This window comes from Budorcas taxicolor, chromosome X (assembly GCF_023091745.1).
Source record: "Budorcas taxicolor isolate Tak-1 chromosome X, Takin1.1, whole genome shotgun sequence".
Classification (NCBI taxonomy): Eukaryota; Metazoa; Chordata; class Mammalia; order Artiodactyla; family Bovidae; genus Budorcas; species Budorcas taxicolor.
The window spans coordinates 145937924-145964762 of record NC_068935.1 but is presented as its reverse complement, the minus strand read 5'-3'; the positions used below and the strand labels follow the sequence as shown (position 1 = coordinate 145964762).

The 26839-nt window shown below is 50.3% G+C and overlaps 1 protein-coding gene across 5 annotated transcripts in view; it reads right to left on the bottom strand.

The window, feature by feature from the left end:
- The window catches only part of TBL1X (transducin beta like 1 X-linked), a 250083-nt gene that overhangs the window by 33750 nt on the left and 189494 nt on the right, over positions 1-26839 (bottom strand). For all 5 annotated transcript variants that reach the window (XM_052662903.1, XM_052662906.1, XM_052662905.1 and 2 more), the window contains one exon: positions 1339-1484. In XM_052662903.1, the coding sequence (XP_052518863.1) occupies positions 1339-1484 (146 nt within the window). The remainder of the gene's footprint in view (positions 1-1338; positions 1485-26839) is intronic.

The following is a 26839-nucleotide window of genomic DNA, read 5'->3' as shown; positions in this document are numbered from 1 at the left end:
CACTTCAGGACCAGGGACCAGGCTTGATCACTCAAGAGCTGTTGTGTAGCAGAAGTTTTATTAAAGTATAAAATGGGACAGAGAAAGCTTCTGACACAGATATCAGAAGGGGGACGAAGAGTGGCCCCCTCACCAGTGTTCAGTTCAGTTCAGTTCAGTTCAGTCATTCCGTCGTGTCCGACTCTTTGCAACCCCATGGACTGCAGCACGCCAGGTCTCCCTGTCCATCTGCAACTCCTGAAGTTCACTCAAACACGTGTCCATTGAGTCGGTGATGCCATCCAGCCATCTCCTCTTCTGTCGTCCCCTTCTCCTCCTGTCCTCAATCTTTCCCAGCATCAGGGTCTTTCCCAATGAGTCAGCTCTTTGCATCAGGTGGCCACAGCATTGGAGTTTCAGCTTCAGCATCAGTCCTGCCAATCAACACCCAGGACTGATCTCCTTTAGGATGGACTGGTTGCATCTCCTTGCAGTCCAAGGGACTCTCAAGAGTCTTCTCCAACACCACAGTTCAAATGCATCCATTCTTTGGCGCTCAGCTTTCTTTATAATCCAGCTCTCACATCCATACATGACCACTGGAAAAACCATAGCCTTGACTAGACGGAGTGTTACCAGTGCTGGCAAGGGAGCTATATTCTTTCTCATTAATTATTACAAGAAATCAAAAGAATGTCTCAAGTTTGTGAAAACTTTACCAGACCCACTCCCATAATTCATATTCTAAGATAACAGGATTAGCCAGAAGGTTTTCAGGAAGGAGAAACTGTCCTCAAGCAGGAGATATACACTGTTGTTATATAATCCTTAGGACAGAGTTTAAAGTGAGCTGTTTACGTATTCATCAGTTCAGGCTTAAAAATAACAAAAACAAGTCTTAGTCTTATGTGACTAAGACTTAAGGAATGTCAAGGGAAAAAAAAAAAAAAAAAAGATGTTTGTCTTTTCCTCCTCCTTGAGAATTCCAGGCCCCTATCTTCACCTTGAGCACCCCAGACCCCTTTCTCCTTCTCCTCCTCCTGCTCCATAGGAACTCCAGACTTCTTATCAACCTGCCTAGGCATTGCCTCTCTCAGTGATACCACCATGGCCAACCAGTCCACAACCATCTATGGGGCCTCGGGAGCTGGCTCCTCGGGTGTCACAGCACTGGGATCCCTGCTGGGAAAAGGGCTAGCGTAACGGAAGACGGGACCCTAACGCACTGGGAGAGGCTGTGGGGAACTCCCTTGCTAGGGTCTTCCCAGAGCGCCCAGGCTCCCCGGGGCGGCAGCGTGCTGCAGGGGCCCCGTCCTGCTCCCCCCGCCTGCCCAACCCCCGGAGGAGGGCCCACGTTACCTCGTTGATGCTGATTTCGGCCTCCACATACTGCAGGCCCTTCTGCAGGATGGAGATGAGGGCGGCGGGCGGCACTAGCGTCCCATTGATGTTGGACTGGCTGATATGGCTCTCGATACCGAATGTGAACGCCGAGTGGGAAAAACCTGCAGAAGCACATGGGAGGTGGGGTAGGAGGGTGCGTGGGTGGGTGGGGTTCCGTGAGGCCTGGACTTGTAGCACGCACCCCTGGGGGGTCAGATGCGCCTAAGGAGTAGGGGGCAGGGGCTGGGTTCGTGGTCATAGGACGCCCAGCCTCTGGTGTGGGCGGTGACCCAGAGACAGACGGCAGACCAAGGTGTGACTGCCTGGAACAGCTGATAAAAAAGCAGAGGCTTAAAAAAAAGAAAGAAAGAAAGAAAGAAAGCAGAGGCTTTCCAGTGCCATTATTATTATTTAAACAAAGAAACAACTTATTTTTTTAAAAATATTTTTTGGCTACCAAGCGCAGCAAGTGGGACCTTAGTTCCCGGACCAGGGATCGAACCCACGGCTCCATCCCACACCTGCACTGAGAGCTCAGGAGTCTTAAGCACTGGACTGCCAGGGAAGTTCCCCCTCCCCCATACCCAACCCTTTCCAGCATTATTAAAAGCAAAACAGAGGCCACAGTCTGCCCTGGGGTAGACGTTACAGAAGTTGGACTTCAGGCTCTGTGTGCCTGGGTTCCGCACGGCTCCTTCCAGAAGCTCACGCTGATGTCTGCTGGCAGGAGCCAGCCCCCTCCCAGCGTTCGGGGCAAATGAAGCTCACCGCCAACCGTGGGAAGAAACATGAGGCGGTTCTGCACCCATCGCGGGGTAACCTTGAGTCGCTTTATGGAACTGGGCATGTCCCCCCTCCCCACCCTTGGCTAAGGGATGAAGGGTCCCCCACACCCGCAAAGCCCCTGCAGCACCCTCGTCAAATGCCTCAGCACGAACCCACTGACAACACTGGGTAGGTGAAAGGTGCTCATGGAAAAGGCATGCAGGGAGCTGCTTGGATGAGAATATGCAGGGAGAAAGACTGGGCCGGTGACTACACGTAACAAACGAGGCGCGATTCAAAGACGGAGACTGCTGTAACAAACGAGGCCTGTGTCAACGAAGGAGGCTGCAGGGCCAGGAAGGAGGTTTTCGGGGGCCTTCGGGTTGGGGAGGGAATAGTCTGAGGCATAAGCTTCCCCTCTGTTCCGTCACCTGTTGGGGGGCCCCGGGCACCCCACTGCCATCACTTGTGAACATCTTCCCATCAAGACCAGCTCATCCTACGTGCTGGGGTGGGTAGGGGGGTTGGGGGGGGGAGTCTCATGGGGGAACCTGCACACTGCCTCCCCACTTCACTTTCCTAGGACACCCCCTTCATCAGCCGGATGATGGGCTGCCCGCCCCCAGGTTCCCCAGCCTCCATCTGGGTCAACAAATACAGCCAGCCTCTGCAACACACAGAACGGCCAACAAGATGGCAGTGTTGCTCCAGGCAAGGAGAGCCCTGTCTGCAAACTTCCCTTTCTCTTCCCCCACCCCTCCTCCTCATGGCCTGATTGTTAAGAATATATGCAATAGGCACTTGATTCATATTTATTTCCAGAGTAATACTGTAGAGCCTGCTATTAACTTCCGGTGTTATTTCTTTACAAGCTGGAACCACCTACATGAGATTGTGCAGGAAAGCACCTTGGAGGCCCCCTCTCCAACACAGGGTCCCTGTGCTCCTGTTGTTGGAAGGGCATGAGCACAGAAAGGCCCTTTGCAAATCGGCCTTCTGTTTTTCCTTCTTACTTGTCCTCTCTCTGGCCCTCCTTTGCCCTAACCACTCCTGCCACAACAGAAACATCCACCCCCGTCTTCACCAACGACCTTATTCTTTGCATCTACGCCACCACACACAGAGTCTTAATCTCCAAGCTCTCTCATCCAGTTTCCAGCAAGGGTGCACGAGAAAAACCCTGGTCAGCAGACAGAGAAGGACCGAGTGGGTATCACTGGCTGAGAGACGCCCCAACCTCATGGACTCCCTTCCTACGTACTCTGGGCCACTGCGGCTTCTGTCTTGTAGAATTCTTCCCGGGTGACCATCTGGCTCACTGACTTTTTCCATCTCCTTATCCGTGTCTCCACCAGCAGATGGGACAGGACGCAGGACTGAGAGTCATCTGCTTCCCTCCTGGTGTCGTCACAAGGTCCAGAGCAGGACCACGCCCACTGGGGTAATGACAAGACACCACCCCACCAGCCCCGACACGGTGCCCACAACTGACCAGGTCTTGCTTCTAATTGAAGAACGCTTCCTAATTCATGTAAGCCTCCCCACGACCACCTTCCCTCCCTGCTGGCTCAGACGGTTAAAGAATCTGCCTGCGATGCGGGAGGACCTGGGTTCGATCCCTGGGTTGGGAACATTCCCTGGAGAAGGGAATGGCAACCCACTCCAGTATTCCTTCCTGGAGAATCCCCACGGACAGAGGAGTCAACAGGGTCGCAAAGAGTCGGACATGACTGAACGACTAAGCGCGCACAGGACCGCCTGCAGTCTCTCCCTTGCACCCTTCTCTTCTTTTTATGAATCAGGTCCCGAGATCACCCTTGGGGCCTGACACAGGCCACGCGCTAGCTCCAAGCTTGTGGCTGGACACCCGTCTCTCAGCCCACCACAAAATTCCACGTAGCACCTTCTAAAGGGCATTCTCCCAGGGCACAGTGTGGACAATGGCCAGGGCCCCGACAAATAACCTCTCAGCAACTGACGGAGTAGCAGTTAGAGAGAGGTCACACTTCTGATGTACGTCTTTGTCCATTCGAGCCGCTGGAAGAAAATCCCACAGCCTGCGTGGTGTCAGCCACAGACATTTACTGCTCACAGTTCTGGAGGCTAAACTCCAAGATCAAGGCACTGGCACGTTCAGTGTCTGCTGAGAACCACTTTATGGACCACACACATGACTACGTTTTCCTCATAACCTCAGGAGCAAGAAAGCTCTGTGGGGCCTCTTACAAGGGAACTAATTGCATTCACAAAGGCCCCATCCTCAGGACCTGATCAACTCCTAAGGACTGAACTTCCCAGTATTAACTGGGGATAGTTGTTCAGTCGCTCAGTTGTGTCCGACTCTGCAAACCCATGGACTGCCATACACCAGGCTCCTCTGTCCTTCACCATCTCCCAGAGTTTGCTTAAACTCATGTCCACTAAGTTGGTGATGCCATCCACCATCTCATCCTCTGTCGCCTGCTTCTCCTCCTGCCTTCAATCATTCCCAGGAACAAGGTCTTTTCCATTGAGTCAGTCTTCACATCAGGTGGCCAAAATATTAGAGTTTCAGCATCAGTCCTTCCAGTGAATACTCAGGGTTGATTTTCTTCAGGATGGACTGGTTGGATCTCCTTGCCGTCCAAGGGACTCTCAAGAGTCGTCTCCAACACCACAGTTCACAAGCATCAATTCTTTGGCGCTCAGCCTTCTTCATGGTCCAATTCTTATATCCATACACGACTACCGGAAAAACCATAGCTTTGACTCTATGGACCCAGGTTACGTTTAAACGTATGTATTGGGGGGAGGCTCGCAAAATTCAGTCTGGAGTCAGACTGCCATCTCCAGGAAGGATGCTACCCTTGGGGTGGCCCAGCCTTCATCAGCATCAGCACCCACCCCTCCCAATCGGACTCCAAGGCTACTGAGCATATTCACTTGCAGCTTGCTGGTTCTATAGCTTCTGTGCCTTAAGCCTGTTCAGCTTTCAGTGTATCCCTTCTTCCACCCAACAAGACACGGAGGAATAAAGAACACAGTATCAGCACGTAGAGACGGAAATGCTCGGGACTGGCTCAGTGGCAGGCGTGGAAGTTGGCGAAAAGGGGCAGAATAGAGAGCTTGGTGGCACCTGGATGACCGATCCACGTGACGGCTCAGTGTGATTGCCGTTGGTGTCCACTGGAGCAGTCGCTGAAGCTTGCAGACGTGCCCACTACCTAGGAGGCGTCCCCGATGAAGCACTTCTCAGGAAGGTTTCTCAGCCGTGACATCTGGACCGAACTGTTCTTTGTTGTGAGGAGTGCTGTGTCCTAGGCATTACAAGATGTTTAGCAGCATCTATGATCTCCATACCCTAGACGTTTGTTTTCTGTTTTGGGTTTCTTTTTGGCTGCCCTGCATGATCTTAGTTACCGAACCAGGGCCTGAATCCACGGCCGTGGCACTGAAAGTGTGGGGTTCTAACCACTGCACCAATAGGGACGTCTCATTACACACCAGACGTTAGTAGCAAGCCTTCCTCAGTCATGACAACTGAAAAACGTCTAACGAGCCCCGCCACGGCAGAGAACCAAAGACCCACAGGAACCACACCCCCCTTAATGACACAGTCCTCAGGTCTACACACTTGTGCTCCATTTATAAACACCACGGGTGGATTGCTGTCACTGAAAAGCAAGTCAGAGAATTCAGAAAACACACAGCAAGGGGGTGGGGGGGGGGGGGCACAGGCGGATAACCAGGTGAAGTCAGAGTATTTCTGAAGAGGAAAAGAGGGGATAATCACGCTAAAATGGGAAAGGTTTCCATGTGCTTAGCCACTCAGTCATGCCCGACTCTTTGTGACCTCCATGGACTGTAGCCCACCAGGCTCCTCTGTCCATGGGATTCTCCAGGAAAGTAGACTGGAGTGGGTTGCCATGCCCTCCTTTAGGGGATCTTCCCAACCCAGGGATCAAACCCAGGTCTCCTGCACTACAGGCGGATTCTTCACTGTCTAATCCAGCAGGGGAAAGATTTATACTACATTTTCTATAAGGCACAACAAGACCATCAAGAGTGAAGTATGCACCCCACCTGTCCATTGCAGCATTATTTACAATAGGCAAGACATGCAAACAACCGAGACGTCCATCAACAGGTGAACAGATAAAGAAGACACGGTACATACAGAAAATGGAATCTTACTGAGCCAAGAAAAGGAACGAAACAATGCCATTTTCAGCAACGTGGATAAGTGAAGTGAGTCAGACAGAGAAAGACAAAAACCAAATGATATCACCTGTATATAGAGTCTCTTTAAAAAAAAAAAAAAAGCACTAACTAATGTACTTATTTACCAAACAGAAACAGACATCCAGATTTAGAAAACAAACTTGTGGTTACTAAAGGGGGAGGTAGGGAAGGGATAATTAGCAGCCTGGGATCAACAGAGACACAATACCATACAGAGAACAGATAACCAATAAGGACCTACTGCAAGGCACACACGACGACAGTCAACACCGTGCAATAACCTATAAAGTGACAGAAGTTTAAAAAGAATATATATGTATACATTTATGGGGCTTCCCTGGTGGCTCAGCTGGTAGAGAATCCGCCTGCAGTGCGGGAGACCTGGGTTCCACCCCTGGGTTGGGAAGATCCCCTGCAGAAGGGAAAGGTCACCCACTCCAGTATACGGGCCTGGAGAATCCCATAGTCCATGGAGTCGAAAAGAGCTGGACACAACTGAGCGACTTTCACTTTCACTTGCTAAACACCCAAAACACACACATACTGTAGATCAACTACCCTTCAATAAAAACAATACATTGAAAAGAAAGATCTGGTGCTATACATCTGAAATTAGCACACTGTAGATCCATTATGCTTCAATACAAACAATACATTAAAAATAATAAGATCTTGAAGAGCACTGTTCTTCCCATTTGGGGTGACAGGTGCTAGGAAAGCAGCGTGGGCATGGATGTGCCTCACCCACTAGGCAACCCAAACAGATTAAAAACTAAACCACTGCTAAACCACTAAGCCAGACCTCTTTCACAAATGGCCTCCCAAACCATTCGAGCTGTGCAGTGAACCATCCTGCCCAATTAAATGTTGGCCTGATTCATCAGCAGAACCTGCAGAAGAATCACTCACTGGCCCTTGGAAACACTGCTTATTCAGCGGAGAAAGGCAGACATGTAATATTCGGGCAGCTGTGAGGCCGGTGGTCCACCTGCAGCTGAAACAAAGGCACCTTGGTTGGGAAGATCCCCTGGAGAGGGGAAAGGCTACCCACTCTGGTATCCTGGCCTGGAGAATCCCGTCGACGGCATAGTCCACGGGGTCACAAAGAGTTGCACACGACCAAGCGTGTCCAACTCTTAACATTAAAGGCAGCATTACAGGCACTTGTTTGAGGCACTAAATGCAGAGTCTTTATTAAGGACTTCATACACTCAATACTGGGAATATTGACAGCTATCCAAAGCCAGCGGGCACGATATGAAAATTGTCTAGACCAGGGATATGCAGCCCAGGGCCCACGCTGCCTGTGTTTATCAATCAAGTTTTATTGGAGCAGTCGTTGCCCATGAGTTGATACGCTATCTGCGGATGCTCTCACACTGCAACGGCAGAGCTGAGTCGTTGCAAGACACACAGTATGGGCCGCAAGTTAAAGTGTTCACTGCTCCGTCGTGTCTGACTCTTTGCGACTCCAGGGACTGTAGCCTGGCAGGCTCCTCTATCCATGGGGATTCTCCAGGCAAGAATACTGGAGTGGGTTGCCCTGCCCTCCTCCAGATGGGCCACAAAGTCAAAAATATTTAGGATATGCTCCTTTATAGGAAACGTGTGCCAACTTGACTATTACGTGTATATTGTATTATGTGTCTGTGTGTTCAGTAGCTTAGCTGTGTCCACCTCTTTGCGACCCCTTAGACTGTAGCCCGCCAGGCTCCTCTGTCCATGGGATTCTCCAGGCAAGAATACTGCAGTGGGTTGCCATTGCCTCCTCCAGGGGATCATCCTGACCCAAGGATCGAACCCACGCCTCTGGCATTTCCTACACTGGCAGGTGGATTCTTTACCAACTGTGCCACCTGGGAAGCCCATATATATACATATGTACGAATATATCTATGTATATATATGTGTACCACAGACGTGTGTGCAAATATATATATATATGGGCCCGCAGACACAGACCACACGAAAGCAAGTGTCAGTCTACCCCGTATCCATTCTTCCCTTTCTTACTGCTATGGACTAAACGCCTGTCTCCCAACATTCATACACTGAAAATGCACTCCTTAAGGTGGTGGTGTCTGCTTTTGAACTGTGGTGCTGGAGAAGACTCTTGAGAGTCCCTTGGACTGCAAAGAGATCCAACCAGTCCATCCTAAAGGAGATCAGTCCTGGGTGTTGATTGGAAGGACTGACGCTGAAGCTGAAGCTCCAATACTTTGGTCACCTGATGCAAAGAGCTGACTCATTTGAAAAGACCCTGATGCTGGGAAATATTGAGGGCAGGAGGAGAAGGGGACAACAGAGGATGAAATGCTTGGATCTCAATGAACATGAGTTTGGGTAAACTCTAGGAGTTGGTGACGGACAGGGAGGCCTGGTGTGCTGTGGTTCATGGGGTTGCAAAGAGTCGGACACAACTGAGTGACTGAACTGAACTGAACTGAAGGTGGTGGTGTCAAGGAGGTGATTAGGACACGAGGGTGGGGTCCTCACGAATGGGGTTAGTGTCCAAACATCGACACGGGCAAACACTCAGTTCATGACTGTTATCTGCAGGACCACATACGCCTTTCTTCCCACAACACCTTCCTGGCCTTTCAGCAGCCCGCAGTGACTCCGCCGGCACCTGGGAGTTCCTATTCTCCGTAACGGTGAGAAACAAACTGTTCGTGTTTACGAGCCTCTCGGTCTGCAGCCTTTTGTCACAGCAGCCGGAAAGGCCCTGAGATGCGCCTTCTGCTCTGTGTGATTGACAAGGTGATGGCATCAGTAGCCGCTGTTCACCGAATACTTCCCTAAGTGTCAGCGGCAACAGTAGAGCTTTCTAGGTGCTGGTCAACAGGACTCAAGGCCGTCACGGTAACCTGGCTGATCTGACACGAGGAACCGAGGACTCACTCTCAATCTCAAAAGCAGTGAAGAGTCTGCAGACCCGAGTGTACCCCTGCAAACCTCTCATTTCGTGCGGTAAGAAGCTTGGCCATCTCTCACTATACCTCGCCAGGCTGCCTTTGCGAGAAGCATATATACCACTTTCCTGCAGGACACCTCTGCTTAAGACTCTGCTCCCTTGGTGTACAACGGTGGTTCCTGGTTGCGAAGTGTGGGCACTTCTGTCGGCCAGAGGGAGACAGGGGCAACACCTGGAAACACCTCTGCTTGTCACCAGAGGGTGTGTTGGTGTGCAGTTGCTAAGGCTTTGAACAACATTCCATGCATTTGCTACAGTTTCTTTTTATTACGAAGGGGGCGACAGAGGATGAGGTGGCGGGATGGCATCATCAACTCAAAGGGACACGAGTCTGAGCAAACTCTGGGAGATGGTGAGGGGCTGGGAGGCCTGGCGTGCTGCAGTCCATGGGGTCGCAGAGTGAGACACAACTGAGCAACTGAACAACTTTCTATTTGTGGAGAGAACACACTTCACCAGCCTGGGCCTGCCCTCGTTAGCGTCCTTCTCTAACCAACAAAACAGGTGGAATTAGGTGATCGCCAAGGTCCCTTTCAATTCTAAAATTCTATACAGAGGAAGGAAAGACCTCATCGTCCCAACTGAACCCGCAAAATCTTGATTTATGGAGGTGAGTGAGTGACGTCACACAGAGATTAAGGCCACCAAGAACCCGTGACTTGCAGTTCCTGTGGGAAGGGGCCAGGCCACGCCACGCTGCCGGGGATACAAGAAAGCTTATCGCATCAGGGGCCACCTCACCGAGAAATAGACAGGAACTGAGACTACAGCTTTATGGAAACGAAGGTAAGCGAGCAGCTCAGTGGGAACGCTGCCCACTGGACAGACGACAGAGTTAGAGTCTGTGTGCCTGGGAGGACTGTAACGTGATTTTCACGAGAGCCACCTCTGAGAGAGAGCGAGCCCACTGGCTCTGGCCATCGGTCCAACCCTACAATCAGTGAATGCCAAGCAGCCACTGGTCAGGACACTCATCCATTCCAACTGGCTATGCAGATGGAAGCCCAGTTCAAAAATCACTGCAGATGGTGACTGCAGCCGTGAAATGAAGACGCTTGCTCCTTGGAAGAAGCGCCGTGACAAACGTAGACAGCGTATGGAAAACCAGAGACGGTGCTTTGCCGACAGAGGTCTCAACGGTCAAAGCTGTGATTTTTCCAGCAGTCGTGTACGGATGTGAGAGCTGGACAATAAAAAAAGGCTGAGCGCCAAACAACTGATGCTTTTGAACTGTGGTGCTGGAGAAGACTCTTGAGAGTCCCTTGGACTGCAAGGAGATCCAACCAGTCCATCTTAAAGGAGATCAGTGCTGAATATTCACTGGAAGGACTGATGCTGAAGCTGAAGCCCCAATCCTTTGGCCACCTGATGGGAAGAGCGAACTCTTTGAAAAAGACCCTGATGCTGGGGAAGACTGAAGGTGGGAGGAGAAGGGGATGACAGAGGATGAGATGGTTGGATGGCCTCACCGACTCAACGGATATGAGTTTGAGCAAGCTTCGGGAGGTGGTGATGGACAGGGAAGCCTGGCGTGCTGTGGTCCATGGGGTCGCAAAGACTCGGACACGACTGAGCGAGTCAACAACAAACGGGGATGGCACCTAACAATGGGATCATCTTTGGAAACAAAAGTGTGGATTCTAAGGTAGATCAGTGCCTCCTTGCTTCCGGAGCATCCCTGGACACAGAACAGTGAGCACTCTCTGCCCACTCTCCTCCGTCCGTTCCTCCTGGATCGTAGTTTCCTGCCACAGAACCGCAGAGGCCTGCAACACGGCCTGCCTTCCTCTCGGTGGGGGAGACCAGGAGATTCAGGTGCGGGGGAGTTGGCGAGAGTACAGGTAACCAATAAACATGGAAGAGAGGCTGGAGGGAGGTGAAATGGCTGATGTTGTTTAGTCACTAAGCTGTGTCTGACTCTCTGTGACCCAGCGGACTGTAACCCGCCAGGCTCCGCTGTCCATGGGATCTCCCAGACAGGGATACTGGAGTGGGTTGCCATTTCTTTCTCCAGGGGATCTTCCCAACCCAGGGATCGAATCCAAGACTCCTATGCTGGCAGGTGGATTCTTTACCACTGAGCCCAGTTAAGTGCTGAACCGCTGAAGTCGCTCAGTCGTGTCCCGACTCTTCGTGACCCCATGGACTGTAGCCTACCAGGCTCCTCCATCCGTGGAATTTTCCAGGCAAGAGTACTGCACTGGGTTGCCATTTCCTTCTCCAGGGAATCTTCCCAACCCAGGGATCGAACCCAGGTCTCCCATATTACAGGCAGACACTTTACCATCTGAGCCACCAGGGAAGCCCAGTTAAGTGGCAGCTGGGTCCAATAAATCAAAACACACAGACACAGACAGAGACACACAGACACACAGACACACAGACACAGCACAGACACAGAGACACACACACACACACACACACACACACACACACACACACACTATAAACAGGCAAGGCAGGAGAATAAGATACCATCCCCTCATCTTTGCGGGCTAATTTATCATCAGTTCACTTCTTCTTTTTGGATGTGATGGATTTGTCTCGCCAGAGGATTACCTTTTCTGTCCGGGAAGCCACACAAAACCGCTAACCCCAGTTTCATTTATGGTCAACAGCACAAATCTTTGCTGAGAGTTGCTTTTGACTCTGCGATCTGCAATCACTGCACACATGCACACTGACTTTACATTTCATCTAAAGCAACTCCCCCCCCACCCCCCAGCCCCGAGACCCAGCCCCGCTTTCCGTCCTAATTCTCTACTATTTTGCTGGAGAAAACTTGAACGCAGGCAGGCTGCTCTCAGAGCTGCAGACCTACTCCCACTGACCTGCTGTAACGTGGAATTTGGTGTAAAATGGAACTGCTTGGCAAGCGCCCAAAAGAAATAGCAGGAGGACCTCGTTAAAAATAGGGTTTTGCTTCTAACATCTGGCCTGGACCCCAGGGGTGGCGGCTGAGTGCGGGCCTGCCAAAATGTTTAATATCCCCCAAACCTGGGAGGGCTCCAGGAGGAGAAGGCATTAGTCAGGTTATAAATGCAGGGTGCTATTTCCTCCCGGGGCTGACAAACTGTGAGGGGAGGCAGCTCGCCCACGAGGGGCACTGGGGCGCGCTCCCCCAGACCCCAGCCCTGGCTTCCAGCCGCCACGCAGAGAAGCAAGGTTTGCAGCCAGCCCCTTTTGGCCCCATCACCCCCAACAGCCCTTGAACCCTCATAAAGCTTGGACTCACTATTTTGTTAATTGGGGAATTCAACCACGACCGCCAACACAGAGATTTACGATGGATGACACCATTAAAAATTACAATAATAAAAATACACACACACATGACTTAGGGGGAAGGGAAACAGACAAAGCAGTTTGGAAGAGAAAGGGAACAGTCACATCACTAGATGCTTGATGCAACTGCTGTTCTTACCCGGGGGTAATTTCCTCCAGTCCCTCTTACCTCTGTAAATTGATTTTTTACACGTTTAATTCTTGTGGTCCTAGAATTTCACACCCCTGTTCTTTCTCACCTAACACAGTATCAGCAGCTCTCCCAGTGACTCATTAGTCTCAGCCACCATTCTGCCTGGGGCTTCCTTCCCTGGTGCCTGAGATGGTAAAGAGTTTGCCTCCAAGGCAGGAGATGTGGGTTCGATCCCTGGGTCGGGAAGATCCTAGAGGTGGACACAGCAACCCTCTCCAGTAACCCTGCCTGGAGGAGGACAGAGGAAGCCTGGTGGGCTTATAGTCCATAGGGTCGCAAAGAGGCAGTTGGACAGAACTGAAGCGACTTGGCATGCACACTGTTCTGGTGGAGTCTCAGTTTTCACGGAGAGTCACCCCTGATGCACACAGCCTTCAGATTTCATTTTCAAAAACTAGCCAACGGGCCTCCCGTCGGACACCCTGGCCTTCACTTGCTGCCCGTGACCCAGAGCCCCTGTACTTCCTTCCTTTTCCTCCCATCCTGTATACTTTGTACTTCTTGCCAAGATGCTTCTTCTGAGGCTTGTAACGTTAATGCGGGCTCTTGACGATTTTGCTTGAAATGCTCTGCTTCCTTTTTCCCCTGAAGAGTTCTAGCTCAAATGCCTCCTTCTGTGTGCACCCCTCCCCTGCTCCTCTGTGAACACCGCCAACTCGAGTTTAGCAGCCCGTGTCAAGACGCCTGTTAAATTCCCTGGGTGGGGAGAAAAAGACTTGCTCCTCTCGTGTGTCCCCTTCCAACGCTAGCACTAGGGCAGCACCACCACTCAACAGGGCCAGCGGGAAACACTTGGTAGAGCTGAAAATCCTGACAGCTGCTTAATCCGGGCACATCGGATTCCTGGAGAGTGCCCGTACCTCTGATGGTACCCGAAACAATTTTACAAAGCACGGCGGGTAGATATTTTAAAATCTAACGATTTTTATTTTTTTTAATTGTGCATTATGCAAACACAATAGCAGACGTATTTGAAAATTTAGTGAAAAGTTAACTGCTTCGATTTAAGGAAAAATGTAAGTAAATATTAACAGAATACTTTTAGGTGTACGCAAATATGGCAAAATGATGTCTCTGGTACAAGAGAACCAAGGATGGGAAATACATGCATAGACAAGGGAGGGCTACAGACATGTTCAAAAGACAAGGCGGTAATAAATACTCAGGATACCAACACTGCGTCCAGGCTCCCTGGACAGGAAGAAACATATGTATTCTATGGGCCGTCTCAGACAAGAGTCTGCAAGCTGTATCCTCTGGGCCAAATCTGGCCCCTGGCTTGTTATTATAAATAAAGTTTTATTGAAACACAGCTACTCTCAATGGTCTATGCACTTTTGATGGCTGCTTTTGGACCACAAAGACAGAAATGACTGGTTGCAATAGAGACCAAAGCAATACCTTTTAAAGTCAGATTCTGCCAACTAATCCAGGGGAGAGACCTAAATTATGGGACTACAGGTCCTTAGGAAAGCAATTTTTGATCTGTCGGCCTGTATAACCCCTAAGATGCAAACCTAATGAGAATACTGGGAAAGGAACATCACTGCCTAGCCGCCCTTAGTAAAACAGACATGAACATACCAGACAGAGAATCAACAAGACGGAATTCAGTGAAGGGGACAAAATGTCCAGGCCGCGTGGGGTTTAATCTCAGGAATGCAAACTTAATGCTGAAAAAGAAACCAACCATCCCATCACGTTGAGAGCGAAGAAAAATCATTTAAGTGGAAGATTCTGGAGCCAGAGGGTGTGTTCTGAATTCTAGTTCTATGACTTCCTGGCAGCATGACCTGGGCAAGCCGCTATCTCCTCAACGCTTTGGGTCGCTCACCTGTCAACGATGGAGGCAGCTGTATCTACTTCTTGAAAAGAAAATGAAAGCGTTAGTTGCTCGGTCGTGTCCAATTCTTTGCAACCCCATGGGCTATAGCCTGCCAGGCTCCTCTGACTGTGAGATTCTCCAGGCAAGAATACTGGAGTGGGTTGCCATGCCCTCCTCCAGGGGATCTTCCTGACCCAGGGATCGAACCTGGGTCTCCTGCACTGCAGGCAGACTCTTTTTTTTTATCGTCTTGAGCCACCAAGGAAGCCCCATCTCCATCTTAGGGGGCAACAGTCTGACTCATCAAGAACTGAGAATCATGCCCGGCACACAGCTCATGCTCAGTAAATGGGACCTACAGTCACTCAGACAAAACAATGGAACAGATGGAAACACTGATAAGATACAGGGAGTGCCTGGCTGACAGAAAGGCGAGGGTGAGAGGACTGGGCATGGAGGCAGTCGGAAAGACACCGTGAACGAGAAATAGATGACAGTGATTCTGACATTTTCACGTGAAACCTGGATGAAGTTACGGGGTCAGAGGGAGTTCCTCTTTGCAGGGGAGGAACAGTGGTCAGGAAATGGCAATGCTCTCAGTGTGGGATCATGTTGAAGAATGCTTGGGAAATACACAATGAACACAGCAGTACAGAAGGCAACGGAGAGGCTGGAGGTGGGCCCCCCAGACCGGGGGAATCTGAGGAGAGGCTGGGGAGAGACTGCCCACTCCCACCCCCGTGAGTTAGGGACAGAAACCTAGACCTGGATGTGGGAGGGAAAGAAAAAAGGATGTCACCTTGGGGATCGTGGCATTTTAGACGTGGACAGAGGAGACATCACTAAGGCTACAGACAGAAACTTGGGAAAAAAAGGACAGTGTTGTGTCTGACAGTCCAGATGACTGGCTCGCTGAGTCTGGAAGGAAGAAAGGCAACTGTGATTGGCAGAATGAAGTACATTAAAGCTGGACACTTTGAAGGTCACATTAGAATTTCAGAGCAGGCAGATCTGAAATGTGATGGTATATGAACTTTGGAAACAGGCACCATGGTAAGCACGGTTAATTCATCTCAGCTAAAAAAGGAAACGGGAACCATCTGAGGCTTTTTCATATCGTCCCCACCCTTTAAAGGAGGAAGCAATGGCCTAAGAAGCTTTAAGGACTTCTTCAACAGCACCTAACCTTTCTCTGATGGCCATACTCATGGACACGATTTGGCTATATTGAGCAAGATGCACACTGAAACAAGCGTAACTTACATGCAGGCTTCCCAGGTGGCTCAGTGGCAAAGAATACACCTGCCAAGGCAGGAGACCCAGGAGACGCGGGTTCAATCCCTGGGTTGGGACGACTCCCTGCTGAAGGAAGTGGCAACCCACTCAAGCATTCTCGCCCAAAAACTCCCACGGACAGAGGAGCCTGGGGGGTGGGGGTGGGGGGCTAAAGTCCACGGGGTCGCAAAAGAATCAGACGTGGCTGGGAGACTAAACAAGAACTTACAAACACTCCGCCGATTCTCAAGTGCTTTTCTAGCGAACTGCTTTCTCCCGATTCTCTGAGAAGTAAACAAGCACAGGAATGGCAAACCTTGAATCTGAGCTTTGAATGCACGGACGATGGAAAGCAGCACACTCAGAAAAGACGGCACAACCACAGCCGCATGGGAAATCGAGAGGACCGTGAACCTCGGGGATGCATCAAGAGCAACTGGGCCACACTTCCGTTTTGCTACGCTTCAGTGGGTTATCGTCACACCCAAAGGGCAGTTCAGGAAGACACTCTTTTTCTGAATGAAGAGGAGCTCGTTGGCAACGGGCACCACTCAAAGAGGGTTTGGGGTGAGATGACCCCCACACAGTGCAGGGTCTTTCGAAAGCCCTAAGGGGAGATCGGCCCCCCAGACTGAGCTCTGTCCTGCAAAGGAAGCGTGGGCAAGCTTTGCTGTGGAAGGTGTGCGCAGCCCTGCCCCGACAAAGCTCTCCTGGGGGGTGCTTTATGCTCTTCTATGTGAGAGGCGTGGATATCACGTTCTCCAGCTACTTACCTGCCCCTACACCTTTTACAGTGAGTTTTCAAACGTGAAGTAAAAACACACGTGACCGATACACAACCACACACCGCAGGTGTCCACCTGGAGGGGACTGGCACTGGGTGGACAGCCTGGGTCTGCCCAGGTGCTCCTGTCCCTTCGACAAGAGTTGCAGGTCCACATAAAAGCCTGGATGGCAAAGCTCAGGAGGCTAGCAGCTCAGCCCCTTTGCCATCAGACATGCTGCTGGGAGAACCAGGTATCATCACACTGCTCAGCCAGGAGGGGACACCCGCAAGTCTGTGCCTGGTTCTCCTGGACTGGACCCCACGCACCTTTGCCCTCGGCTGACTGTAACCTGTCTCTTTTTTACTTGGGAGGGGGGTGGGGGTTGTTCCCAGGTGCTGCTAGGGGTAAAGAACCCTCCTGCCAATGCAGGAGACTTAAGAGATGCAGGTTTGATCCCTGGGATGGGAAGATCCCCAGGAGGAGGGCAAGGCAGCCCACTCCTGGAGAATTCTTGCCTGGAGAATTCCCCCAGTCCATAGGTTCACCAGAGTCACCGAGAGTCACCTGGCACCCACGTACGGATTATATCTCAATGGAGAAAAACTGGAGCTATCAATTCAAACAAAGGGCTCCACTGGATACTGTATAAACAAGCTGAACAAACAAAATATACACTTAATCTATATGATTAAGAGGAATGTAACAAAAATGGAGACATAGCATCGACTTTGATGAACCTGTTGATCTTTTCGATTGACTTTTCTTGAGACCTAAGTGCCATGTAACAAAGTGTAAGTTTGGGGTATACACGGTGATGATCTGACACGGGGATATACATTGTGGAAGAGCTACACAATAAGGTCAGCTCACATACGCAGCACCTCACATGATTAATCTTATTTACTTCACTGAGAACATTTCCACGATCTCAGCAACCTCAAGTACCCCATATACCACTATGAAGTAGGTTATAATCCATATTTTTTTGCTGTAACCCACTGCGAGTGGAATGGTTACTAAATTCTGTGAAAGTCGCTCAGTTGTATCCAATGCTTGGTGACCCCATGGAATTCTCCAGGCAGGAATCCTGGAGTGGGTAGCCCACCCCTTTTCCAGGAGATCTTACCAACGCAGGCATCGAACCCAGGTCTTCCGCATTGCAGGCGGATTCTTTGTTTACCAGCTGAGCCACAACGGAAGCCCCAGAATCCTGGAGTGGGTAGCCTATCCCTTCTCCAGGGGATCTTACCAACGCAGGCATCGAACCCAGGTCTTCCGCATTGCAGGCGGATTCTTTGTTTACCAGCTGAGCCACAACAGAAGCCCCAGAATCCTGGAGTGGGTAGCCTATCCCTTCTCCAGGGGATCTTCCCGGCCCAGGAATCAAACCCAGGAATCAAACCGGGGTCTCCTGCATTGTAGGCAGATTCTTTAGCAACTGAGCTACCAGGGAAGCCCAAATTCTGTGACTCCTAGCAAATCATAGAGCCTAGGGGTAATCTAGGACATAGGGATACATCACCAAAGAACTGGAAACAAAGAAATGAGGCATTTCTGCTCCCTCTCTCCCTTTCCTTCCTCACGGCTTGCAGGACTGTAGATCCCCAACTGGGGATCGAACCCAGGTCCCAGCAGTGAAAACGCCAAGTCCTAGCCACTGGACCACCAGGGATTTCCCTTACCTGCTTTTACATTGCTTTTACCCTGTGCTCATGAGGACAAACCATTCAGGTATTCCTTACTTATTATCTGATGAAATGAATATTTTCCTGTATGCTTTCTAAAGCAAAGACTACCACTGCCTCACAGAAGTGCTTGCCTTTACCGTTTCATAAGGATTCTCTCTGTAAATGGGGACAACATTAGCAATGTAAAAATGCCACCGCAGTCAGAGAAGTATTTTTAGCGACTCAGCTGAACAATGAGCCCTGAACCTGGGTTTAAATTAAGCTAGCTGAACCATTAAAATGCCTTCCTGAATCTGGGCGGCGGGGGGAACGTGTCTAGCATAAGAAGGCAGTACAAGCTCCCAGGAAACACAGTGGAGCCTACAGGGTGACCTGTCAGCTGCTGAAATTAGAGGGCAACGCTGCTGAATCATTTCTGGAGACGCAATTATTCACGAATGTTAAGAGTAACACCCTTTTCCTGGTTATCTAATCTCCTCACCGGGAGTCAAAAAAAAAAAAAAAAAAAACACCCCGAAAACCAAAACCCAAAGAAAAACAAAACCCGGATTGAAGCCAGCTACTCCCAATTATTTTATTATCTGCTGGAGAACAGTACTGGCAGAAGTTTCCCCCCTTCCTTGAGGGGAAAAATACTGTGGAAAAATTCAGTAAAAGCAGGGACCACTAGGACCACTGTTAAGAGTTCACTTGCGTTCTGCAGAAAGAATCAAAATGTAGCCCCAGACGATGAAAAAGAAGGGAGAAATGAGAATCTCGTTACAACTCCACTTTGCAATAAAAACTAACTGAAGAAACACATCCCACAACTGAAGGACGTCTTATCAGTGGTTCTCAACCAGGGGTGGTTCTGCCCTCAGAGGGGCATTTGGTAAAGGTCAGAGACATCTTTGGTTGTCACCACGGAGGGCAAGGGGGGCAGGGCGTTCGTGTCACGCAGTGGGTGGAGTCCAGGGATGCGGTCTTAAGAACCTACAATTCAGCATAGCCGCCCAGCCCATACGTCAACAGTGCTGAGGTTCAGGAAGCCTGGCCTCTAGGCAAGGTTGAGCGTCTTTAGATAATGCATGCTGTTCTGACCATTCAGAGTCCCTCCAAGAGATTCAGTTCAGTTCAGCTGCTCAGTCGTGTCCGACTCTTTGCGACCCCATGGACCGCAGCACGCCAGGCCTCCCTGTCCACCACCAACTCCCGGAGCTTACTCAAACTCATGTCCATTGCGTCGGTGATGCCATCCAACCATCTCATCCTCTGTCGTCCCCTTCTCCTCCTGCCCTCAATCTTTCCCAGCATCAGGGTCTTTTCAAATGAGCCAGCTCTTTGCATCAGGTGGCCAAAGGATTGGAGTTTCAGCTTCAGAATCAAGTCCTTCCAATGAACATTTAGGACTGATGTCCTTTAGGATGGACTGGTTGGATCTCCTTGCCGTCCAAGGGACTCTCAAGAGTCCTCTCCAACACCACAGCTCAAAAGCATCAACCCAAGAGATTAAGACCCTCAAACTGCCCACCTAGGAGAAATCTGCAAGGTGAAGACCACGAAGGGGATATTGAAAAGCTGGCAAGACATGGGACCAGGAGTGCAGAAGAACACTGAAGAACACCATTAAAATATTTATTGATTTTCGGCTGGGATGGGTCTTCGGTGCTGTGGGCAGGCTTTTCTCTGGCTGTGGCCAGCAGTGGCTACTCTCGAGGTACAGTGCCTGAGCTCCTCATTGCAGTGGCTTCTTTTGTTGCAAGAGCACGGTTTCGAGGGGCACGTGGGCCAAGTCATTTTGGCCCATGGGCTTAGTGGCTCTCCAGCATGTGGCATCTTTCCAGACCAGGGATCGAACATGGGTTCCATGCACTGGCGGGCGGATTCCTACCCACGACACCACCAGGGCTAGTCCCTGACTACGGACCTTTATCCTTCTGCTAACGATACAGCCTGTCCAGCAACTATGGTGCCAATCAAATGCAGAACGGCTTCTCACGACAATGTCCCAGGAGGAGCCAGCAAGGTGAGCCTGGTCTATGATGCGCACTGGAGTCTGCTGAATTACCAAGGAAGCAAAAATCTGGCTCTGGATACACAACAACCGCTGTTCACCTTCAGATGACTCTATTATTTTTCTGTTGCCAAAAGCCCCAGAATGGCTGTGTGGCTATCTGCTTCTAAGCACACACGGTAACGCTCAAACTCATTATACAAAAGACGCTCCATCAGAACGGAGGCCTGCGCCTTGACTAACGACCTGAAAAATCTTAATTGGAATGTCTCAGCTGCATTTGTATCACTGGCCACCTTCTCCGTCTCACAGGCAAAGCTCTGCAGAGCATGGAAGCGCACCATCATGATTTCTCTGCTCTTTTTTCATTTTAGTAATTTCAAGATGATCACAAGCTCAAAGGAAGCTGTGAAAACAGTGAAGTCATCTCACCCAGCCACCTCCAACGGTGACATCTTCTCTTGCCGTAGGACAGTGTCAAAACCAGGGAGTGACATTCAGCTGATGGGTCACCTGACTGCAAACCTTCAGCTTTCCTCATTTCTGATCGGTGTGTGAGCATCACCTAGGCACATAGCATCTACGTGAAAGCCACTCAGTCGTGTCTGACTCTTTGTGACTCCGTGGACTATAGCCCACCAGGCTCCCCTGTCCATGGGATTCTCCAGGCAAGAATACTGCAGTGGGATGCCTTTCTTTCTCCAGGGGATCTTCCCCACCCAGGGATCAAACCCAGGTCTCCTGTACTGGCAGGCAGGCTTTTTTTTAAAATCACTGAGCCACCTGGGAAGCACTTATTAAGTGAATTCCACCATGTGAGATCTTCCCGGGCCAGGGATCAAACCGCTGTCAAACCGCAGATGGATTTTTAATCCCTGGACCACCAATATGCATAATTCTCACACTGCTCAGGAACATTTCTGCAGAGCCATACATACCTCTGTGTGTTCAGAACAGAACCATCCTTCGGCTCTGTGCTTGGACTTGCCTGTGGAGGGAAAATGCCACCTAAATCTTACTCTAAATCTGCCGTGGGGGGGTTGTGGGGGGGCAAGACAGGACATATGTGTGTGCTATGTGGTCAGGAAAACTTTCTAACCATTCTCTTAACAGAAGCTCCACGAAATGAATGAAAAAATGCCATCTACCTTCCATTGAAAACCTCAAGAGTCTGGCTATGTAACATGTATTCACAAGGGTAATATAGAGAGATGTGTGTATTATGTAAACCAAATGAAACATGCCTGATTCTACCTGGCCAGTCACATGAGTGCAGATATGGGCTCGAAACTAGTCCATCCTAAAGGAAATCAACCCTGAATACTCACTGGAAGGACTGATACTGAAGCTGAAGTGCCAATACTTTGACCACTTGATGCGGAGAGCAGACTCACTGGAAAAGACGCTGACGCTGGGAAAGATGGAAGGCAGGAGAAGGGGACGACAGAGGATGAGATGGCTGGATGGCATCACTGACTCAACGGAGTTTGAGCAAGCTCTAGGAGTCAGTGATGGACAGGGAGGCCTGGCGAGCTGCAGTCCATGGGGTCCGCAAAGAGTCAGACACGACTGAGCAACTGAACCACAATAGAAAATAGCACGCGTCCCATGTGTAGGTGCTTACGTTTGAAAACCACCAGCGCTCCTCGCAGGAAACAGCAGGTATGGCTGTGCTTAACGTAGGCAACAGATATGCATAATAGATTAGCCTCTTGAGCATGAATCGTGACAACGCAGGAAGTATATTTCACTGTATAAGGAGTTTCCAATCTTATTCAAAGGTGTTCATTTAATTTTTTAGTCTTTATTCAAAGTCTTACCATGTTGCTCCTGTTCTATATTCTGGGATTTTTGGCCTCGAGGCACATGGCTCCCCAACCAGGGATCGAACCCACAACCCCTGCGTTGGAAGGTGAAGTCTTAACCACTGGACCACCAGGGAAGTCCCTCGAGGGTCTTTCTGTTGTCGTGTTCAGTCGCTAACTCGTACCCAAGGCTCTTTTGAGACACCCATGGACCGCAGCACGTCAGGCGCGAACGTTTCAAAATCCCCACAATAAGCAGAGAAATGCACCATCGTGTTGATTTCTGATATATGCGAAATGAATTTCTGCCATCTGCGCCATAACCAAAGGCTGCTTTTATTGTCTAAAGTGTTTCAAATGACAGCCACTGGGGACACCCAGCCTGGTAACACCTGACAAAACATTAGGGAAACTGAATTTCTCACTCGAGTTTCTGGTTTGCTGTCAAAGCTACCACCACAGTCGTCAAATGGTTTTGATTAAGGGCTCTCTCTGTTTTTCCTGGTGTGCAGATGTCGGTCACAGCGCTAGAGGTGGGGGAAATACTTCCCCCAAGCCATGAATACCTTGGGTGAATTTGCATGAATACCCATGCAAATCAATGCACGTGGAGTTTTAGCTTCTGCCTTCCCAGGTGGGGCAACGGTAATGAACCTGACTGCCCACGCAGGAGACTCAGAGGACGTGGGTTCGGTCCCTGGGTGGCGAAGATCCCCTGGAGGAAGGCATGGCAATGCACTCCAGTATTCTTGCCTGGGAAGTCCCACGGACAGAGGAGCCTGGCAGGCTACAGTCCATGGGGTCGCAAAGAGTTGGACATGACTTAGGGATTGAGCGTATCAACTTCAGTTCAGTCACTCAGTCGGGTCCGACTCTTCGCGAACCCATGGACTGCAGCACGCCAGGCCTCCCTGTCCATCACCAACTCCCGGACTTTACCCAAACTCATGTCCATCAGGTCGGTGATGCCATCCAACCATCTCATTCTCTGCATCCCCTTCTCCTCCCACCTTCAATCTTTCCCAGCATCAGGGTCTTTCCCAGTGAGTCAGCTCTTCGTATCAGGTGGCCAAACAACTGGAGTTTAAGCTTCAACATCAGTCCTTCCAGTGAATACTCAGGACGGACTTCCTTTAGGATGGACTGGTTGGATCTCCTTGCAGTGCAAGGGACTCTCAAGAGTCTTCTCCAGCACCACAGTTCCAAAGCACCAATTCTTCGGCGTTCAGCTTTCTTTATAAAGAAACTCCAGTTTCTTTATAAAGTTGGATGTCCAAGTCTCACATCCATACATGACTACTGGAAACACCACAGCGTTGACTAGACTGACCTTTGTCAGCAAAGTAATGTCTCTACTTTTTAATATGCTGTCTAGGTTGGTCACCAGCAGCTGCGGTGGGGTGAGGGGTAGACAGCAAAGGTTCAAGGGGGACTTTTGGGGTGGTGGAACCATTCCATATCTTGTTTGTGCAGGTGTTTACAGCACTCTGAACATCTGGCAAGTGCTGCACATTTGTACTCTAAAATAAAGGTCAATTTTATGGTGTGAAAATTATACTCTGTAAAAAAAAAAAAACATGGTAGAGATGAAGGTGCGGAAGGATGGAGAAGCTGGACACTGATCATGAAGGGAACTGACGGGCTGGGTGGCAGAGACGTTCTGCCTCAATCTGCTTCTTCAAAATCATCCGGATGACAAAAGTGACCCATGATTAACCCCCAAAAGGCAGAGGCCGATGGACTCCTAGCCCTCAAAAGCGGACTGCCGCAACTCATGCAAAAATGAACACTTTGCTGCTGGGGCTGCTCAAAATCTCTAGCTGAACTGGGAAAAAGGAAAAAAAAAGCCTTGCTTACTAACCGATCTTCTTTATCTGGCAGCCAGGAGGAGCAACCATAAACGACAGCATGCAGACAGCGCCTTCCACTGGCACGGCCCTTGCTTTAGACAACAGTGACGCCATGAAATCCCGTCTGCCTTAGAGGCTGTGGAATCCACAGCCGGGTGGAGGGAGGCCAGACAGGAACCCTAGATGATGCGAATTCTGCCTCTTGAGGGCAGAAAAGGAAGCCCCTTTCCAAGATACTTTTCCTGAGTTTGCGGAGATGTGATGTGCATTTTGTCGTAACACTTTCAGGAAAGTGTTGCTTCCGTACTGCGCCTGCCAGCTATCTGGTGGGGTGGGGTGCGTGAGGAATCAATGTTCTGATGGGGACCGTCTTCCCTGCAGCCCCGAACATCCTGACTGGCACAAGTGCTGCACAACTCTGCACCAGCCCAGCCCGTGCGGTGGCAGAGAACCTGTGCCTCGAGGCGGGGTGGAATATGCTGGGTCTACTCACTGCCTGGTTGTAAAGCCAACAGCAGACCCCCACCCCCACCCCCACCCCCGCCCCGGGATCCAGAGGCCTGCCTCCCTGCAGGGTCCTCCCCACCCACCGTCTCTCAACCTCCTGCACACGCACACCTTCTACACACACAGCCTGGGGCAGCGGGAGGGGGCGGGGGCGGGGCGGGGGGGTAGGTGACACGACTGAAGACTTGGAAATGGAACTTTCAAACCCCTAGTGGAGAAGCCACACTGGGAGGAGTTGAGTCAATCTCCTAGCATGGTAGAGAATTTATGGATGATGGGCTTGATGCTGGTAAAGGAGAGACAGCACAGATACTTGATCAGGAGAGTCCTTCCATCTCCTTCCTGCCTTCTTTTCCTTCCCCTTCCTTCCTTCCTTCCCTCTTCTTCCTTTCCCCCTTTCAGCTAGAAAGGAGACATTATGAAGCCAAGAAGGTGCTCTGTCCACCTGGCGGCTGCTCAGTAAATTCCCTGGTGGCTCAATCAGTAAAGAATCTGCCTGCAGTGCAGGAGGCCTGGGTTCGACCCCTGGGTCGGGAAGATCCCCTGGAGAAGGGAAAGACTACCCACTCTAGTCTTCTTGGGCTTCCCTGGTTGCCCAGCTGGTAAAGAATCCACCTGCAATGCGGGAGACTTGGGTTCGATCCCTGGGTCGGGAAGATCCCCTGGAGAAGGGAAAGGCTACCCACTCCGGTATTCTCGCCTGGAGAATCCCCACGGCCAGAGGAGCCTGGTGGGCTACAGTCCACGTGCTTGCAAAACGTCAGACACAACTGAGCAACTAAACCACCAGCTAACCAAAGTGTGAGGATTTGAGATAAATGTTAAGCAATCCCACCATGAAAGCTTCACAACATTAGGCATTTCTTCTTTGGAGTACGCCCTCGTGGGGGTACCAGAGGCAGTTCCCGGACGCACACAGTCGTCAGAGGAACACACAGTCATCTCTTAACTCCTCACGCGATCTATGGGATCCTACTCGAGGCTGACAAATTACGACAGCCGCTCAGCAGATGCTACACACAACCGGCATTGATGGAATACATTGCGTCTCCCAAGGCTCCTTTCTCAGTCGCCTGGTTACAGAAAGTTTCTCAACAAATGTGAGACAAATGTAAACAGATCCTAAAAAAGGAAGTCTCGCTTTTCTCAGGGGGGGAGGGATAGACATTTCTGTGTTTATTCAAAGAGGCCAGCAACGCTCTTGCCCTGGGGGGCCCTAGGGACTGCCCACCGGGAGAAACCTTTCTCTAGGTTACACAAAAGTTTTCTTTCCCAAGTCTCTATTTATCCTCATGTTCACAGAGGGATGGCAATTTCACCTTAAGATTGTTTACACATTTGGACCGCACTTTTTCAGCCTATTTTTGTGCAGGTGTTTCTAAAGGGAAAGAATCCTGAATTCCAAGCTGGAAGTCTTCAGGGAGGCACGGTTTGGTACGTGGAATTTTCATCTGCAGACATCTCTGGGAATCTATGAGATCAGTGCTGGGAGGACACTTGGACTCCAGGTGAGAGATTTCCTGGTTAATTTCCGAGGTTAAGTTATTAGAGCCGTGGGTGTGACCTCCCTGACTGACGAGGGATGAGGTGGTAATTTTGTTCTGCTCATCATTTTTTTTTATACGAAACATCTAGCAAGAGCTAATCCGAATGGTCCACTGTATATTAGAAAGAAAGTGTAGTTTTCATGAATAATGCTAGCTAGGGTTGACAGCAGAAACAGGACCTCAGGCTTGCGTGGGGAGAGGTTTACTTATAACTTGTGGCATGCCCCACGTATTTCATTCTTTTTGTTCAAGGATCAGTATTGAGCCATTTGGGTCGCCTGCAAGACTGGCCCATCTCACCCTTGTGGGCTGATTCTGGAAGAGTCTGGACTCAGGGACTCACACTTCGATCACCCTCAATGACAGCATGTGTGGAAGTGGGATGTGAGAACTGGCTTCTTTCTTGAATAATCAATTTGCAGACTACAGAAAACGAGACACAAAGTGAATAAAGCTTCAATACGCGCAGAACCGACGGTTATAGCTCGAACTGTGTCCCCTGCAACTGCCCAGGTTGGTAGTCCTGGCCCACAGTACGGCTCAGGATGCGACGGCGTTTGGAAGAGGGTCCCTGAAGATGTCATTTGTTAAGACGAGGTTGTGCTGGAGCACCGTGAGCCCCCTAAATCCAGTATGACCTTGTCTTTGAGAAAAGGAGAGATTTGACAGACGTGGACAGAGGGTGCCACGCACACAGGCAGAGCGCCTCGTGAAGGGGAAGGCAGGTCTCGGGGGACAAAGCGCCTAGGAAGCAAGGAGCGCCAAAGACGGTCCAGCCGAAG